Source organism: Oncorhynchus mykiss, chromosome 3 (assembly GCF_057628025.1).
Source record: "Oncorhynchus mykiss isolate SJ-2025 chromosome 3, ASM5762802v1, whole genome shotgun sequence".
In the NCBI taxonomy this organism is placed as follows: domain Eukaryota; kingdom Metazoa; phylum Chordata; class Actinopteri; order Salmoniformes; family Salmonidae; genus Oncorhynchus; species Oncorhynchus mykiss.
The window spans coordinates 54,266,849-54,283,759 of record NC_143024.1 but is presented as its reverse complement, the minus strand read 5'-3'; the positions used below and the strand labels follow the sequence as shown (position 1 = coordinate 54,283,759).

At 44.0% G+C, this 16,911-nt stretch overlaps 1 protein-coding gene and 1 long non-coding RNA gene across 2 annotated transcripts in view; one reads left to right on the top strand and one right to left on the bottom strand.

The window, feature by feature from the left end:
- Nucleotides 1–16,911, top strand: part of LOC149984610 (uncharacterized) — a 755,830-nt gene that overhangs the window by 629,692 nt on the left and 109,227 nt on the right. The gene's annotated exons all lie outside the window — the stretch shown is intronic.
- LOC110519991 (m-AAA protease-interacting protein 1, mitochondrial) lies at nt 1,289–8,501 on the bottom strand. Its single transcript, XM_021596931.3, has 5 exons — nt 7,916–8,501; nt 7,578–7,649; nt 6,667–6,793; nt 2,373–2,523; nt 1,289–2,080 (listed from the first exon to the last, which is right to left on the bottom strand). Exons 1-5 carry the CDS (start codon nt 8,231–8,233, stop codon nt 2,002–2,004), a joined length of 747 nt encoding a protein of 248 aa, XP_021452606.2. The 5' UTR covers nt 8,234–8,501; the 3' UTR covers nt 1,289–2,001.

Below are 16,911 nucleotides of genomic sequence, written 5' to 3'. Positions count from 1 at the left end.
GAACGCAGGTTCACACTGAGCACATGTGACAGACGTGACAGAGTCTGGAGACGCCGTGGAGAACGTTCTGCTGCCTGCAACATCCTCCAGCATGACCGGTTTGGCGGTGGGTCAGTCATGGTGTGGGGTGGCATTTCTTTGGGGGGCCGCACAGCTCTCCATGTGCTCGCCAGAGGTAGCCTGACTGCCATTAGGTACCGAGATGAGATCCTCAGACACCTTGTGAGACCATATGCTGGTGCGGTTGGCCCTGGGTTCCTCCTAATGCAAGACAATGCTAGACCTCATGTGGCTGGAGTGTGTCAGCAGTTGAGCAACACCATGTCTCGCTCCACCACAGACTGTCCAGGAGTTGTTCTATTTTGTTTTTCATCAGACCAGAGGACGTTTCTCCAAAAAGTACAATCTTTGTCCCCATGTGCAGTTGCAAACTGTAGTCTGGCTTTTTTATGGCAGCTTTGGAGCAGTGGCTTCTTTCTTGCTGAGCGGCCTTTCAGGTTATGTTGATATAGGACAAATTTTACTGTGGATATAGATACCTTTGTACCGGTTTCCTCCAGCATCTTCACAAGGTCCTTTGCTGTGGTTTGCACTTTTCGCACCAAAGTACGTTCATCTCTAGGAGACAGAACGCGTCTCCTTCCTGAGCGGTATGACGGCTACGTGGTCCCATGGTGTTTATACTTGAGTACTATTGTTTGTGCAGATGAACGTGGTACCTTCAGGCGTTTGGAAATTGCTCCCAAGGATGAACCAGACCTGTGGAGGTCTACAAAAAAAAATGTCTGAGGTCTTGGCTGATTTCTTTTGATTTTCCCATGATGTCAAGCAAAGAGGCACTGAGTTTGAAGGTAGGCCTTTAAATACATCCACAGGTACCCCTCCAATTGACTAAGATGATGTCAATTAGCCTATCAGAAGCTTCTAAAGCCATGACATCCTTTTCTGGAATTTTCCAAGCTGTTTAAAGACAGTCAACTTAGTGTATGTAAACTTCTGACCCACGGGAATTACGATACAGTGAATTATAAGTGAAATAATCTGTCTGTAAACAACTGTTGGAAAACTTGTGTCATGCACAGAGTAGATGTCCTGACCGACTTGCCAAAACTATAGTTTGTTAACAAGAAATGTGTGGAGTGGTTGAAACACAAGTTTTTAATGACTCCAACCTAAATGTATGTAAACTTCCGACTTCAACTGTATACTTTCAGTCACCAACAGTAATTGGTTATCACTTATTTTCAGATGGACTATTCTGGTGACAGAGCACATCTCAAGAAGTGGAAACAGTAGCAATAGTAATTTTTATGGCATAGTTGGAATTCATCCTCTCTACATAACTATTGAGTGTGTGAAAGCAAGAGTACAAGGAGGTTTGAGAAAAGTTTGCTCAGGGCATGCTTGAATTATCATTTTTTTTTGTTTACATCTGAAACCTAAACAGAAAGTGTGATATTTTCTTCAGTCTGTGTGCACACTCTACTTGAAGACACCAAAGCGTGGACAGCAGCAGATCGAAGACCGAATCTCAATATGGTGAATCTCAATACAGAGCTCATTTTCACACCGTCTGTATGCCCCTTGTCTACCCTCCCCATTAAACAAAATAATGAATCTCAGGCCTTAGAGGCAGAACTGACAAAGCCTAGTTTTGATCACTGGTTGCGGTGCTTCCTGAGACAAGGGCAAAAAAAACTCAGCAACCTGGTCTTACACAGACTTCCGTATAGTAGTACAATTATGAACAGACATGTTTGACTTTTGCTCCTTTTCTACAGTGGATAGTATGTGATTTCTGGCAGATAGAAAGTTTGCCCTGAATATTCCCCATATATTTTCTGCTCTCGAGTTTGAGAGCTATTTTGCTCCTGAGGAGCATCTCAAGATTTTAGCAGTTAGGGGGATATTCTTGTAGGGTCAGGAAGAAGGATGGTCTTCCATTCTATGTCTCTCTACTACTCTCCATCTCCCCCTATAATCTCCATTCACAATCCCAGTTTAATCCAGCAGTTTGGAGTGCTCTATCCTGGTGATGGTCCAGTCCGGCGGCACCCCCTTAGTAAACTCCCTTTGGAATCTGCAAAAAGCCATGATGGATAAAAGGGTTGTTAAACAGGAAGTGTAAACATTAAGCACGTGAGACACTTGACAGTCATGCAAAGGAGGTTACTGCAGGTAGTTGTTTCCTTGGGAACAGATCTAGGATCTAAGAGTGGCTCATCCCTGAGAGACTGTTTGCAGACTTAATGCTTTCTATTTGTCAGAGAGATACTTGAATTGCTTTATCACAGCCACTTCCAACTGCAGACCATTAAATCAACTGTGAACATTGTACTTTAGCAACAATAACTAAAAAAAAACAAACTCACTCATAGTTCGCTGTGAGCAATCTCTTAGTCTCTGGCTCACCCTCACCACCTATGGCCACCTGAAAGATGCGTGTTCCCTCCAATGATTCCTCAGGCAACCGGGCACTTGTTAGATACCAGTACCTCATCAGAATACTGACAAACTTCCGCCCTGAAAGAATAGAGAGAAATGTTTTTGTAAGAACAACAAAACGCCTACAGTAGGGCTGTGACAGTCATAGAATTTTGGATGACGGTTAAAATCAAGATGTAAAAGCAGGAAGTGTACCCATCAATATGCTGTTATTTGTTGATTCAACTTACCTGACCTTACAAAAAATAAATGTCATTGCATGAGCCATGTTAACATAATTTGAATGAATATTTACATTACCATGAAAATCATTGCATCAACACCAGGCAGCCATACTCCGAGTCAATATTTACGCAATAATAACAAATTCCCCTCGACCACGCCTACAAATTGGAGAAAACAACATTCTTTCCCATTGACCCCAGTGTAAAAGAGCCAACTTCGTCGTTTATTTTTTTGTTATACAGAAATAACAAAGCTTGCTGAAAATCTGCTGTGTTGTTCAATGTACATGTACCCAGATCAAAATTCCCACCTGCGGTTCGCAATGCTAGCTCCACTCCTATTCCCCAGGCGCTCTCTTTTGATGACTTCTATAACCATAAAAGCCTTGGTTTCATGCATGTTAACAGAAGCCTCCTCCCTAAGTTTGTTTTATTCACTGCTTTAGCACACTCTGCCAATCCGGATGTTCTAGCCGTGTCTGAATCCTTGCTTTTGAAGACCACCAATGTTCATCCCAAACTACAACATTTTCAGACAAGATAGAACGGCCAAAGGGGTCGGTGTTGCAATCTACTGCAAAGATAGCCTGCAGAGTTCTGTCCTACTATCCAGGTCTGTACCCAAACAATTTGAACTTCTACTTTAAAAATCCACCTCTCTAAAAACAAGTCTCTCACCGTTGCCGCCTGCAATAGACCACCCTCTGCCGCCAGCTGTGCTCTGGACACCATATGTGAACTGATTGCCCCCCATCTATCTAGAAGCACGAGCTCTGAAGGCGACCTAAACTGGAACATGCTTAACACCCCAGCCATCCTACAATCTAAGCTTGATGCCCTCAATCTCACACAAATGATTAATGAACTTACCAGGTACCACCCCAAAGTCGTAAACACGGGCACCCTCATAGATATCATCCTAACCAACTTGCCCTCTAAATACACCTCTGCTGTTTTCAACCAAGATCTCAGCGATCACTGCTTCATTGCCTGCATCTGTACTGGGTCAGCGGTCAAACGACCTCCACTCATCACTGTCAAACGCTCCCTGAAACACTTCAGCGAGCAGGCCTTTCTAATCGACCTGGCCGGGGTATCCTGGAAGGATATTGATCTCATCCCATCAGAAGAGAATGCCTGGTTATTTTTTTTAAATGCCTTCCTCACCATCTTAAATAAGCATGCCCCATTCAAGAAATTTTGAACCAGGAACAGATATAGCCCTTGGTTCTCTCCAAACCTGACTGCCCTTAACCAACACAAAAACATCCTATGGCGTTCTGCATTAGCATCGAACAGCCCCCGTGATATGCAACTTTTCAGGGACGCTAGAAACCAATATACACAGGCAGTTAGAAAAGCCAAGGCTAGCCTTTTCAAGCAGAAATTTGCTTCCTGCAACACGAACTCAAAAAAGTTCTGAGACACTGTAAAGTCCATGGAGAATTAGAACACCACCTCCCAGCTGCCCACTGCACTGAAGATAGGAAACAGTCACCACCGATAAATCCACTATAATTGAGAATTTCAATAAGCATTTTTCTACGGCTGGCCATGCTTTCCACTTTGCTACCCCTACCCGGGTCAACAGCACTGCACCCCCCACAGCAACTCGTTCAAGCCTTCCCCATTTCTCCTTCTCCCAAATCCAGTCAGCTGATGTTCTGAAAGAGCTGCAAAATCTGGACCCCTACAAATCAACCGGGCTAGACAATCTGAAGCCTTTCTTTCTAAAATGAACTGCCTAAATTGTTGCCACCCCTATTACTAGCCTGTCAAACCTCTCGTGTCGTCTGAGATTCCCAAAGATTGGAAAGCAGCTGCGGTCATCCCCCTCTTCAAAGGGGGGGGGGGGGGACACTCTTGACCCAAACTGCTACAGACCTATATCTATCCTACCCTGCCTTTCTAAGGTCTTCGAAAGCCAAGTCAACAAACAGATTACCGACCATTTCGAATCCCACCATACCTTCTCCGCTATGCAATCTGGTTTCAGAGCTGGTCATGGGTGCACCTCGGCCACGCTCAAGGTCCTAAACAATATCTTAACCGCCATCGATAAGAAACAGTGCGCTCGATAAGAAACAGTATTCATTGACCTGGCCAAGGCTTTCGACTCTGTCAATCACCACATCCTCATCGGCAGACTCGACAGCCTTGGTTTCTCAAATGATTGCCTCACCAACTAGTTCTCCGATAGAGTTCAGTGTGTCAAATCGGAGGGTCTGTTGTCTGGGCCTCTGGCAGTCTCTATGGGGGTGCCACAGGGTTCAATTCTTGGACCGACTCTTTTCTCTGTATACATCAATGATGTCGCTCTTGCTGCAGGTGAGTCTCTGATCCATCTCTACGCAGACGACCTCATTCGGTATACTTCTGGCCCTTCTTTGGACACTGTGTTAACAACCCTCCAGGCGAGCTTCAATGCCATACAACTCTCCTTCCGTGGCCTCCAATTGCTCTTAAATACAAGTAAAACTAAATGCATGCTCTTCAACCGATCGCTGCCTGCACCTGCCCGCCTGTCCAACATCACTACTCTGGACGGCTCTGAGTTAGAATATGTGGACAACTACAAATACCTAGGTGTCTGGTTAGACTGCAAACTGTCCTTCCAGACTCACATCAAACATCTCCAATCCAAAGTTAAATCTAGAATTGGCTTCCTATTTCGCAACAAAGCATCCTTCACTCATGCTGCCAAACATACCCTTGTAAAACTGACCATCCTACAGATCCTCGACTTATGAGATGTCATTTACAAAATAGCCTCCAATACCCTACTCAATAAATTGGATGCAGTCTATCACAGTGCCATCTGTTTTGTCACCAAAGCCCCACATACTACCCACCACTGCGACCTGTACGCTCTCGTTGGCTGGCCCTCGCTTCATACTCGTCGCCAAACCCACTGGCTCCAGGTCATCTACAAGACCCTGCTAGGTAAAGTCCCCCCTTATCTCAGTTCGCTGGTCACCATAGCAGCACCCACCTGTAGCACGCGACCCAGCAGGTATATCTCTCTGGTCACCCCCAAAACCAATTCTTCCTTTGGCCGCCTCTCCTTCCAGTTCTCTGCTGCCAATGACTGGAACGAACTACAAAAATATCTGAAACTGGAAACACTTATCTCCCTCGCTAGCTTTAAGCACCAGCTGTCAGAGCAGCTCACAGATTACTGCACCTGTACATAGCCCATCTATAATTTAGCCCAAACAACTACCTCTTTCCCTACTGTATTTATTTATTTTGCTCCTTTGCACCCCATTATTTCTATCTCTACTTTGCACATTCTTCCATTACAAATCAACCATTCCAGTGTTTTACTTGTTTTTTTGTATTTACTTCGCCACCATGGCCTTTTTTTTTACCTTTACCTCCCTTCTCACCTCACTTGCTCACATTGTATATAGACTTATTTTTCTACTATATTATTGACTGTATGTTTGTTTTACTCCATGTGTAACTCTGTGTTATTGTATGTGTCGAACTGCTTTGCTTTATCTTGGCCAGGTCACAATTGTAAATGAGAACTTGTTCTCAACTTGCCTACCTGGTTAAATAAAGGTGAAGGGGGGGATAATTTTATTTTCAGGACAGTTTTCATCCATAAACGTCAGTTACACGGTAACAGTGCCAGCCCTAAAAACTCCTATGCCAGGTCATTCAGTTCTTATGGCAAATGCATTTATTGCACACCAGGCATACAGGCTCTGGTGAATGAGACTACTGTGATAACTAATTTCCTTCCCTTGATGAGCTCCAATTTGTCAATCTGAAATGTAATGGCACAGTGCTTACTAATCCAATCACTTATTCCATTCTTACAGATATGCAATCGAAGTCTATACAGAAGGAAATACATCATTTTATTGGAATCCACCCACATTTAGTTAACATATTACTGACTGTTGACATCAGAAATGATCAGTCATAGTAAAGGAGTAGGTGGTTTAGTGTGTTGTTTTTTGCTGTGTAGACATAACCTGGCTCTTACCATCATCATCATAACAGATGCCAACATCCCCTGGTGTTGTGTACATCAAGTCTTCCGGATCAGCAGAAAGCGCTTGCAGGTGGCTGGGAGGGAGCAGAGCACATTTCTCTTCCAGTTTTGCAATCAGCTGTGAGGGAGAAAATGCAGAGAGGAAATATGAGAAAGGGCCTAATGCCTGCAGATAACGTGGTATACATTTATATTTTAGTTATTTAGCACAGTAGTTCGGCAGTCCGGCTAACAACCTACCCCTGAAAGTTGTAATAGTTGCACAAGGTGCAATTTCAAAATTGGGTAGTGCATCGTCAGTTTTCCTCTCGTCATGTCAGTCGTTGCACACTTTAGAGCAGGGTTTTCCAAACTCGGCCCTGAGTTTGGGAAACCCTGCCTTAAAAGAGACATTTATAACTTGTAAGAAATTACTAGATGAACTAGCCCATGTCAGCGACATTTAGCCCATAGATTATGTTGTAATGTTTGAGTCACTCAAATATCACATGAATACACATTAGACATGGCAAAATGTATAGAATTGCAAGAAAGAAAAAAAAACAGAGGGGTGTGAACAGTTTGTGTCATGAAGAGTGGTTGTGCCCATAGAAACTGACATGGGGAGAAGATGTTCCCCAATGCTGGAAGGGGGGGCTTGAGTGAAAAAACTTAGGAACCCCTAATTTAACAGACGCTAGTATCGAGAATGACTTACAGAAGCAATCAGGGTTAAGTGCTTTGCACAAGGGCACATTGGCATATTTTTGACCTAGTCAGCTCAAGGATTTGAACCAGCAACTTTTTGGTTACAATGTTCTAAACCGCTAGGGCTGGCTGTCACCCCCAACCCACTAGCAGCTCTCCTATCAATTCTACACTGAAATGACTTGTGCAAAAATGTCTGAGAATATAATACTCACGTCTTTAGCAACCAGACCTTCAAGAGACTCAAATTGACTCCCTGACAACAGTCTTGAAACATGGGAGAATGCCTGCAACAACATATTATATTTTAGCTATAACACAACGTAACAATTAGGTAAGATGCACTAAGGAACCAGTTCAACTGTTCATGATTAGAAGGGGAAACAGTCAAACATTTCACAAGAACTGGATTGTGTACAAAACTTAGCTTGCAGTAACGCCCACGTTGTTTCTCTTGGTAAGCTGTGGTATTAGTCAAGCATACTTAAGAAATGAAGTATTTCTGGTCTAACTAGCTAGAGACCACTTATTCCACGGACTGTAGCCTACCTACCTGTTTAGATCCCTCTGTGAATTCTTCGATTTTGAATTCCTTGTCAAAATAAACCCGAATCAAAAAATAGTATATTCGGGTTCGAAACCATATGAAAGGATTGGGGATGCCAACCACAACCACCTTCTGGTTTTGTTTACCTCCACCTCGATCAGAGATGTAAGATCGGACTGTGGAAACGACACCAACGGACAAAGTTGGAGCCAGGCGAGTAGTCTTGTTGGACTGGGGCTGCACAACGTGATCAGGTTTCAAGAAACGAATCAGTACTGAAGGCGGCCTGCTACGGTAGCACCCTCTTAACATGGGCAGCGCCATCTTTTCCTCCCACAGCAACTCGGTCCTTTAGTCTGCATCGTCCGACAGAAAACATGGGTACACATTACTTGGTTTCTATACAACTTCTGACGATAAAAATCGAAAAGTAGGAAGGTTTGAGATATAATTCCTACATTACTTAATGTGTACTTTACTTAACATATTTGATATTTATATCTTTGTATTTTTAAGTAATATAAACACAACATTCACCCACTGATGGCTAGTATACTACGGTTCCATTTTTGCGGAAGGTAAACAGTGTCACACTGATACGTGGTCGCATATGGAACTTCAGCCATAATATCTGTCGAGTTCAGGTCTATACGATTAAGTTATGGAACACCAGGAGAAAGTTTCACTCCCTGTCTTTACATGAGTGGATAAAGATCATTTTGCACGAGACATTTATACAATAATAAGCCATCTCTTTCAGAAATAAAACATCTAGTTAAATAAAAAAAAAGTGTATTGGTCTCTTACACAGTTTAGCAGCTGTTATAGCGAAAGCTCATGCTACTATATCCTAACACTGTGTAGTAAAATGTCAAACAAGTACACAAATAATTAAAATGGACAATACAAATAAACTATAAATCAAGAACTTCCAGGTGAATCCAATTAACAACCCAGATAGCACTGAAACTAATCAACATGCAATCAACAGGATCACACCTACTCATTCAAGGGCTTTTCTTTATTTTTACATTGTAGAATAATAGTGAAGACATCAAAACTATGAAATAACTAATATGGAATCATGTAGTAACCAACAAGGTGTTAAACAAATCAAAATGTATTTGATATTTGAGATTCTTCAAAGTAGCCACCCGTTGTCTTGATGACAGCTTTGCACACTCTTGGCATTCTCTCAACCAGCTTCGCCTGGAATGCTTTTCCAACAGTCTTGAAGGAGTTTCCACATATGTCGAGCACTTGTTGGCTGCTTTTCCTTCACTCTGCGGTCCAACTCATCCCAAACCATCTCAATTGGGTTTAGGTCGGGCATTGTGAAGGACAGGTCATCTGATGCAGCACTCCATCACTCTCCTTCTTGGTCAAATAGCCCTTACACATCCTGGATGTGTGTTGGTCATTGTCCCGTTGAAAAACAAATGATATTCACACTAAGTGCAAGCCAGATGGGATGGAGTATCACTGCAGAATGCTGTGGTAGCCATGCTGGTTAAGTGTGCCTTGAATTCTAAATAAATCACTTACAGTACCACCAGCAAAGCACCCCCACACCACCTCCTCCATGGAGAGCCAGAATGTTGTTGTGCTCCATAACCGCAAGGTGTCTGCTTCCTCATGCTTGTGTAGCCAAAATGTCCCTGCTTTGGGGTATTTTTCAGCAGGTCACTGTGGAATGACTCCAAATAGCTTGAATTTGAACTAAAAGAAAAGGTAAAAAGAGAAGAGGGGTAGACTAAATTGAGTACATTGTCTGGAAGGTACTCTGTGCCCCTCAGGTTACATCTAACCACCTGTAATCCAATAACACAAACCAAACAAACACTACCCAATTCATTTTTATCATGCTTACTGTAAATGATGCCATCAGTTTGTAAATATTTTGGCCAACTTATCTTCACCTTGTGCAGAGCTAGGGGTTGGAAATGCATGTTGGTGCAATCAGATTCCACCTACAACAATACACAATGTAACCACCCCAGTAATTGTATTTATCTCTATTAGACTGGCTAGCTAAGCATACCTAACATGGACATTTCAATATTTGTAACTTGCTGTTAGCTAACTAGCGTCACTAAATTGGCAGCAAGATTGCTAGCCAGCCGAGACTGGCTGAGGACCAACTAACCAACCAAAGACAATTATACACATTCATCATTGCTACCAACACACAAACACAGAGTGAGTTAGCTATAACAATGATATTTTTAGTGTTTTCCAGACAAGGGTGGAATAGACGGCTACCAAATTGAGATACCAAATAAGAGTAACATTAGCCAGTTTATGTTAGCTAACATCAATACCGTAAAAGGTAACTAATTTTCACCCTTGTGTGTAATTAGCACAGCCAGGCACAGAACACCACACGGGCATGATGACAAACATTAGTCAAAAACTGTTTCCCCCAAAAATTAGCTAGAGAAGTTGTAAGTGTGTTGGTCATTCGAAGTAAACAACTCCATTATTCAAGTTTGTGGGAAGCAGTGTTGCCAATAAAGTCGTGGGAGAGACAAAAAGTGAGTAAAAAACACCCTAAATAATGTTTAAAATCACAAAGGAGCTTTATTCTGTCGATTCTTTTTTTAAAATTATTTTTATGTCACAATTCCAACCCTCCTCCTTTATCCGGGCTTGGGACCGGCAAAAGTGACCCAAAAGAGACACTCTGGCGGAGTTTTTATTAGATTTTTTATTTGATTTGATTTTTTAATTTTTTGGTTTAGTTTTCTTAATTTGGTTTGGTTTTTAACCTCATGGTCCAGTTAGGAGCCTACAACAAGTCACAGTAAAACATTAACATTTTTAACCATAACAATTTTTTTGTATACAATCCACATTAACAATATAAATGGACCAAAAAGAGACAATAGAAATAACTGTCAATGGCAATGTGAGAAAATTATGGTAACTGGCCCTAATTCAGGTTAGTAGCCTTAAAAAAAAAGTAAACTAGGGCGGGATCAGCCAGCGGCGGCTTCCCGCATGCGGATTCATTTGCAGTCTGGACGTGGAGGGGTGAACATCTCCTGCTCCGACTGCTGCGCGAGGACTGAGCGGCCTGTGAGTGCTCTGGGACGGGTGTGGGGCACAAGGCAGCACCTGCTGCTCGTTGAGAAGAGGAAGAAAGATACGTGCTTTCACGTCAGTCTCCAATAACGCCAGAAAAAGTCGCTAGATTTGTCGCTAGTCGATTTTGTTATGGGTGTAAGATGGCACAATGATGCCATCTGTTGGTAAATGTTCATTACTGCAACTCTTGTGTTTTACTGGGGTGCTTGAGATACCCGGATGGGTTGTCATGTACTGAACAAGACTGGTTACTCGCATCAATGCCTCGGTCTCGTCATTTAACATTCAAACATGGTGTCAGAAGTGGGATAACTAACCATGCTTTCCGCAAATTAGAGTCACCTGCTCTGGTTTACAAACAAATGCTTATTTGTGTAAAATTTCGCCCGGAATTGGCCTTAGCTAGAGTGAGTTTGCTAGTTAGCTTCAGTGTTGTTAGCACCGGTTAGACATGGCAGCGAACATTCCCCCTCCCGCCGTTATGAAGCTCAGCGGGGATTGGAGCACGAACTGGGATACGTATAGAGGTGAATGGGAGGACTATGCGCTAGCAACGGGACTTCTGGAAAAGGAAGATGAGGTAGTGGCTGCCACTTTGAGGACTATAATGGGAACTGAATGCCGACACGTATACAAACACAACCTGAACGTAACAGCAGCTCAGCAAGGTAACGCTATAGCTATTCTTGATGCTCTTGAACATTACTTTACGCCAGCAAAGAACGAAATCTACGAGCGTTATGTTTTCGGTCATTGCAAACAGGAGGACGGGGAGTCCATTGACAGCTTTGTCACTAGGTTAAGGGAAAAGGCAGCTACATGTGACTATGGTGCTTTAAGAGATGAACTGATCAGAGATAAGATTGTGCTTGGCATAACGGATGAGGGCACCCGCAGACGTTTGCTGAGAGAACGTGACCTGACGCTGGCCTTGGCAGTGGAGACATGCCGTGCAGCAGAGCTTACTGATATACAGATAAGGTCCATGGAGCTAGAAAGGCAACATACGGACAATGTCAATGCTACATTCAGGCAGCCAGTAAAGAAATTCCCCTTTGCCACAGCTAATGCTAATACTACAGCCAACTCTGCAGTAGACAACCCCAATACATGCCGATATTGTGGCATTTCTCATTTACGAGGAAAAGAACACTGCCCAGCCTATGGAAAAATAAGCAAATCCTGTGGTACAGCTAATCACTTCGCAAGGGTCTGCATGAAAAGCAAGAGAAAGGAGGGTAAAGTGCACTCCATGGAAACAAACACAGATGAAGGGAACGACAGCACAGAGGATGTATATGCTAGCGAGTGCATAGGGGCAGTGAGGGCAAAAGGACAAAAGTGGTTTGTCACTCTGCTACTTAATAATAAACCACAGCAATGCCAGCTAGATTCAGGGGCCACATGCAACGTTATGAGCCTTAAAGACAAAAGGAGGCTTGCGCCCAGAGACAAACTCACACAGAGTAGCACCAAGCTGAAACTGTATTCAGGCCAGTTCATGACCTCTTTAGGCCTGTTTGTGACAGAGTGTGTTTTACGTGGCCAGAAATACACCCTTGAGATTGAAATAGTTGAGGCTAGTCAACAGCCATTACTGTCAGGTTCTACATGCGAGCGCCTTGGACTTATTAACTTCACCATCCCAGCTGATCTTAACATTATAGACAAAGTCCAGGCTGGGCCCCTGAGCAAGGAGACACTCCTAAGCAAGTACCATGATGTCTTCAACGCACCGGTCGAGTCAGTTCCTGGGGAAGTCCACTTTGAGTTGGACGCAGCAATCCAGCCTGTCCAGTGTGCACCCCGCAATGTACCAGTGGCCATGAAAGCAGCTACGAAGGCTCAGCTTGACAAATATGAAGCAGATGGCCACATCATATCCGTCACCGAGCCTACGGACTGGATATGTAATATGGTTATCGTCAAGAAACCAGACAAGCTACGGATATGCATTGATCCTAAACACCTCAACCGGGCTCTGCGACGTTCACATTACATTATGCCCACGTTGGAGGATGTTCTTTACAAGCTCCCAAAGGCCAGAGTCTTCACGCTCGTGGATGCCAGAGATGCCTTCCTGCAGTGCAAGCTCGACGAGCCCAGCAGCTACATGACCACCTTTTGGACACCCTGGGGCAGGAAGAGGTGGTTGAAGCTTCCGTTTGGTGTCTCCGTGGCTCCAGAGGTGTATCAGCGGAAACAGCATGAGCTGTTGATGGGACTCAGTGGCGTGGAACCCATAGCAGATGACATCCTCGTAGTGGGCTGTGGGGACAGTGATGAGGAGGCAGAATGTGACCATGACGCCAAGCTGCTGGCACTGATGGTCAGTTGCAGACAGGTCAAGCTAAGGCTAAGCATAAAAAAGCTTCAGTTTAAAGTGCCAGAGGTCCGCTTTCATGGGCACATCTTGTCCTCCACCGGATTGAAGGCGGATCCTGAAAAAGTGAAGGCTGTCTTGGAAATGCCCCACCCATCTGACGTGAAGGGAGTGCAGCGCTTCGACGGATTCGTCACCTATCTGGCCAAATTCCTACCGCGGCTCTCTGAAGTGTGTGAGCCATTGAGGAGGCTCATGGACAAGGACACCATCTGGCATTGGCTCCCAAAACATGACGCAGCGGTGAGGGAAATAAAACAACTGGTCACCCAGACACCTGTACTGCGATACTACAATGTGTCAAAACCTGTCACGATTCAGAGTGACTCAAGCCAGTATGGACTTGGCTGTTGCCTCATGCAGGAGGGCCAGCCTGTGGCATTCGCCTCTAGGGCACTCACCCCAACAGAGCAGAACTATGCCCAGATAGAGAAGGAGTGCCTCAGCATTGTGTTTGCATGCCAACGCTTCCACCACTACCTGTACGGGCGCGACAATATTACCGCAGAGACAGATCACAAGCCCCTTATTGCTATATTCAGCAAGCCTCTCCTGAATGCCCCAAAATGACTGCAGAGCATGCTACTGGCCCTACAAAACTACAACCTCAAGGTGGTGTATAAGCCAGGGCCAGAGATGTATGTGAGTGACACGCTCAGCAGGGCTACTGCATCAGGCACTCACACACGCTCCATGCATGAACAACATGCAGTGTGCAGCTTACAAACAGAGCAAGTGGATGTTGAACACATCAACCAGGCTGACTACCTTAATTTTATGGACCAGCGCCTTATACAAATCAGACAGCACACAGACAGGGACGGGCAACTCCAGGCATTGAGGTCTGTGATTCTGATGGGCTGGCCCGACTGCTTTAGCCGTCAGAGAATATTGGCCAGTCAAAGAGGAGCTCAGTGTTCAAAATGGAGTAATATTCAAGAGTCAGAGAGTCGTTATTCCCCGGTCTCTGCGCCCTGAGATGTTGGCGCGTGTGCACTCAAGTCACATAGGAGGTGAGGCCTGTTACAGACAAGCACGTGACACACTGTATTGGCCAGGAATGCAGAGTGAAATCAAAGACTATGTCAGTAAATGCACAATCTGCAATGAATATGCCATTGAGCAACAGAGAGAGACGATGATGTCCCACGAGCTACCGATGCGCCCCTGGCAGATAGTAAGTCTAGATCTCTTCCAGCACAGTGGTAAAGACTTTCTGCTGGTAGTCGATCATTACTCAGACTTTTGGGAGATCGACCTCCTCCCCGACCTCTCAGCAGAGACAACGATCAAACGCTGCAAGGCTCAGTTTGCCCGCTATGGCCAGCCAGATATGGTAATTTCAGACAATGGACCCCAATTCTCCGGAGTTGAGTTCCGAAAATTTGCTGCAGGATGGGAATTCGAGCACGTCACTTCATCACCACGACACCCAAAAGCTAATGGGAAGGCAGAGTCCGAGGTAAAATTTGCAAAGAACCTCTGCAAAAAGGCTCTGCGAGAGGGCAAAGATGCCTGGAAAGCAATCTTGCAGTGGCGCAATACCCCGACAGAAGGCATGGACAGCAGCCCGGCACAGCGCCTCATGGCACGGCGCTTAAAAGCAGCTCTGCCAGTAGCCAGCACTCTCCTGGAGCCATGTGTGGTGACAGACGTGCTGGTGAAGCTACATCACAGAAGACAGGTCTCCAAGTTCATCTACGACAAATCGGCAAAAGACTTAACTGAGCTCAGGGTGGGTGAAACGGTGCGAATGAAGCCACTACCAGGGGACCGGACAGGCCTCTGGAGACTCGGATCCTGTGTACAGAAAGTGTTGCTGAGCCAGCACCTACTCAGAACCCTGATGGTCAAAGGGGTCGCATGACAAAAGACAGAACCCCAGCAAGTCACATGGGGCCTGAGGCACTGGGCGAAGAGCCAGGGGATCACAGGTCGGCCGCTCCCTCGCCCATCAATTCTCCCCTTAGACATTCAGGTGACACGCCTGTGCGGGAACCCGCAGTCCTCGCAGACAAGCCCCCTGTCTTTTCACGCTGCGGGCGTCTGTCCCAGCCACCAAAAATACTTAATCTGTAGGTTTCCCATCAGGGATTGTTGACAGAGACTAAAGTGAAGAGAATATCAAAATGTGTTGTTGAAATTATTGAATAACACGTGCAGTATGTGTACATTTATTTTGCAATGCTCGTGCATGATCTCATGCCAATTCATTGCTGTGACTACATCAACATTGCTTCCATACTTGTTAAAAAGGAAATTAAATATTTAGGAAATGTTATCACTAAAAACTCTCAATTTAAAAAAAACTTTATTTCAGATAGAGAATCTTTAAACATTTCGTTAAGTCAGTGGCTGCAATGTGATTTTGGGTGGTATTCTTTTGACCAAGACTGATGGTTTATCTAGAATCATTTACCCATGTCAGTCTCTTCTTTTTTATTCTAATAACATAAATCAATTGTTATTTTGATTTATTTGGAGCATTAAAACTCATTACATTCAGAATTCTAAATTAGTGAAAGACTGATTGAGGTTTACAGGCTATTGATTTGTTGAAATTATGTCTGTCTAATTCTACCTCTTTTTTTAAACCTTTATTTAACTCTGTTGTATCATATCCCTAACAGTCTGTTTAATAAACTTGGTGGACTTGAATTCCTAATGAAAGTTGATTTATTTTGACCCTCAAATTACCTGTGAAATTGTTTCACCAGCTAATTTTATTTTTCTGGAAAATGATATTCAAGCACAACTTTTCCCCCCATAAAAAAATATTTGGAACAATAGAGTTATTAACATTAATTGGAAATCCATGTAAGGTCTTTGGTTTGAAAAGGATATACAGTTGAAGTCGGAAGTTTACATATACCTTAGCCAAATACACAATTCCTGACATTTAATCCTAGTAAAAATTCCTCATCTTAGGTCAGTTCGGATCACTATTTTAAGAATGTGAAATGTCACAATAATAGTAGAGTGATTTATTTCAGCTTTTATTTCTTTCATCACATTCCCAGTGGGTCAGAAGTTTACATACACTCAATTAGTATTTGGTAGCATTGCCTTTACATTTGTTTAACTTGGGTCAAACGTTTTGGGTAGCCTTCCACAAGCTTCCCACAATAAGTTGGGTGAATTTTGGCCCATTCCTCCTGACAAGGCTGGTGTAACTGAGTCAGGTTTGTAGGCCTCCTTGCTTGCACATGCTTTTTCAGTTCTGCCCACACATTTTCTACAGGATTGAGGTCAGGGCTTTGTGATGGCCACTCCAATACCTTGACTTTGTTGTCCTTAAGCCATTTTTCCACAACTTTGGAAGTATGCTTGGGGTCATTGTCCATTTGGAAGACCCATTTGCAACCAAGCTTTAACTTTCTGACTGATGTCTTGAGATGTTGCTTCAATATATCCACATAAATGTCATTCCTCACGATGCCATCTATTTTACGAAGTGCACCAGTCCCTCCTGCAGCAAAGCACCCCCACAACATGATGCTGCCACCCCTGTGCTTCACGGTTGGGATGGTGT